The 1,937-nt window shown below is 42.6% G+C and overlaps 1 protein-coding gene across 1 annotated transcript; it reads left to right on the top strand.

Moving 5' to 3' along the window:
- The first annotated feature begins 218 nt into the window (after nucleotides 1-218).
- On the top strand, nucleotides 219-1,619 carry LOC145982824 (uncharacterized). The gene has a single exon (XM_083116184.1). It carries the CDS (start codon nucleotides 219-221, stop codon nucleotides 1,617-1,619), a length of 1,401 nt encoding a protein of 466 aa, XP_082972310.1.
- The last annotated feature ends 318 nt before the right edge of the window (nucleotides 1,620-1,937 follow it).

The following is a 1,937-nucleotide window of genomic DNA, read 5'->3' as shown; positions in this document are numbered from 1 at the left end:
CACTTTCGTAAGTTCTCTGGCGTATGGATGAAAGCTGGTCAACGAGCCTCAGCAAAGGTTCGAGCTGGCGCGAGGTAGGGGAGGGGAGAGGAGAAAAGCATGAGTCAGAATATTGTTGTCGTGGGCGGCCAGGCAGAAACAAGTTGGAAATCGGTTGTTTATCTTCACGCGGGTGCTGTTAATTTCACATTCGTTTCTTCGTTCGTTTCAAGGGAAACATGCCTCCCGTTCATTCTAAGGTTTTCCGCAGGACGATTCGTGGGCAAACACGGGAAGTTGTGGCAAACGTGCTGCAATTCATGCAAAGGGAAGCCGATGAAAATGGATGTACCATTCCACTAAAGAAAGTATATGAACGTGTTTCTGCTGCTACTGTTGTGTCTTTGAAAATTATAAAATCTGTAAAAAAAGAAATGGAAAAGGTGGAAGAAGGCACATCAACCAGTTATAATACACCGCGCAGAAATCAGAACCGACCGCGACGGTGCACAAATTTGGACGAATTTGATCTCTGTGTAGTGCGAAGAACAATTAATGAATTTTATATTCAGGAAAAGAGAATTCCTACCTTGAAATCCGTGTTGCTGAAATTGCGCCAAGATATTGGATATGAAGGTCAATCATCTAGCTTAAGAAAAATATTTCGAAAACTGGGGTTTCGCTGGAAAAAGGTTCAAAGCAACAGACGGCTGCTCATTGAAAGAAGTGACATACGCAATACACGTATAGCTTACTTGAGAGCCATTACCAGATTTCGTCGGGAAGGGCGACCGATAATATACAGTGATGAAACGTACATACATAGTTCGCACGCAAATCCCAAAGCATGGTGCGATGATAGTGTAAAAGGTATGAAAGTGCCTATTTCAAAGGGACAGCGTCTCATTATCGTACATGCCGGCAGTGAAAAAGGTTTCATTCCCAACGCGTTGTTGATTTTCAAATCGAATCAAGCAACCGGAGATTACCACAGAGAAATGAATTCTGAGAATTACATTCGCTGGGTTAAAGAAATGCTCCTACCCAATTTGCCACCTACCTCTGTTTTAGTAATAGACAATGCTTCTTACCACAATGTTCAGTACGAGAAATGCCCAACCTCAAATAGTAGGAAGCAAGACATGCAAAACTGGTTGTTACAAAATAATATTCCCTTCGGTGATGGTATGTATAAAACTGAACTCTACGAACTCATAAAGTTGCATAAGGGCAAAGCCAAAAAGTTCGTTTTAGATCAAATTCTAGCTGAATATGGTCACACGGTCCTACGTTTACCACCTTATCATCCAGATTTGAACAGCATTGAGAAGATATGGGGCAACGTAAAACAATGGGTTGGACAACACAATGTCACTTTCAAATTAATTGATGTGTGGGAGCTGTGCAAAAGAAGATTTTCGGAGATTGGGGCGAAAGAATGGAGTGATGTCTGCCGTCATGTGCAAGATGTTGAACAATATTATATCAAAACTGAAGGTTTGTTGGAGCCTGAAATAGAGCGCCTCACTATCAGGGTTAACAGCAACAGCAGCAGTAGTGACAGTGAAATATGCAGTGATAGTTCCAGTGACTCCGAAGCAGAAGATTCCTCCATAAGCGACATCGAAAGATTGAATTAAAGAGCCGCAATGTCGCCATCACACATCTGTTCCAGTTCCACCACGTAAGTTTCCACCTTTTACTAATTACTTATTGTCGTTAAGATATTCATTTTCGCATACGTCTCATACTGGATTACAAATGATTTGTTATCTTTAAATGCACTGCTGTATTACTAGTATTCTACTTTGTCCCTCTCCAACTCTCGCTGTTACAAGCATTCTAGCAGAACAGCTGATGATCGTACGCGCATGTGCCGAGGCACTTGGTGCTGATTGGCCCTGACATTCGCGCCCACTCACTTCCCCTCTCCCGGGAACCTCCGTGCGGAGTGTTAG

The sequence above is a fragment of the Lepisma saccharinum genome, unplaced genomic scaffold (genome assembly GCF_977018435.1).
Source record: "Lepisma saccharinum unplaced genomic scaffold, izLepSacc3.1 HAP1_SCAFFOLD_438, whole genome shotgun sequence".
Taxonomy (NCBI): Eukaryota; Metazoa; Arthropoda; class Insecta; order Zygentoma; family Lepismatidae; genus Lepisma; species Lepisma saccharinum.
Note: the sequence above shows the minus strand (reverse complement) of the source record. Positions and strands in the feature narration are given on the sequence as shown.

Bases quoted from the DNA above. Each gene is read 5' to 3' on its own strand.
- LOC145982824 (XM_083116184.1), top strand. From the start codon at position 219: ATGCCTCCCGTTCATTCTAAGGTTTTCCGCAGGACGATTCGTGGGCAA.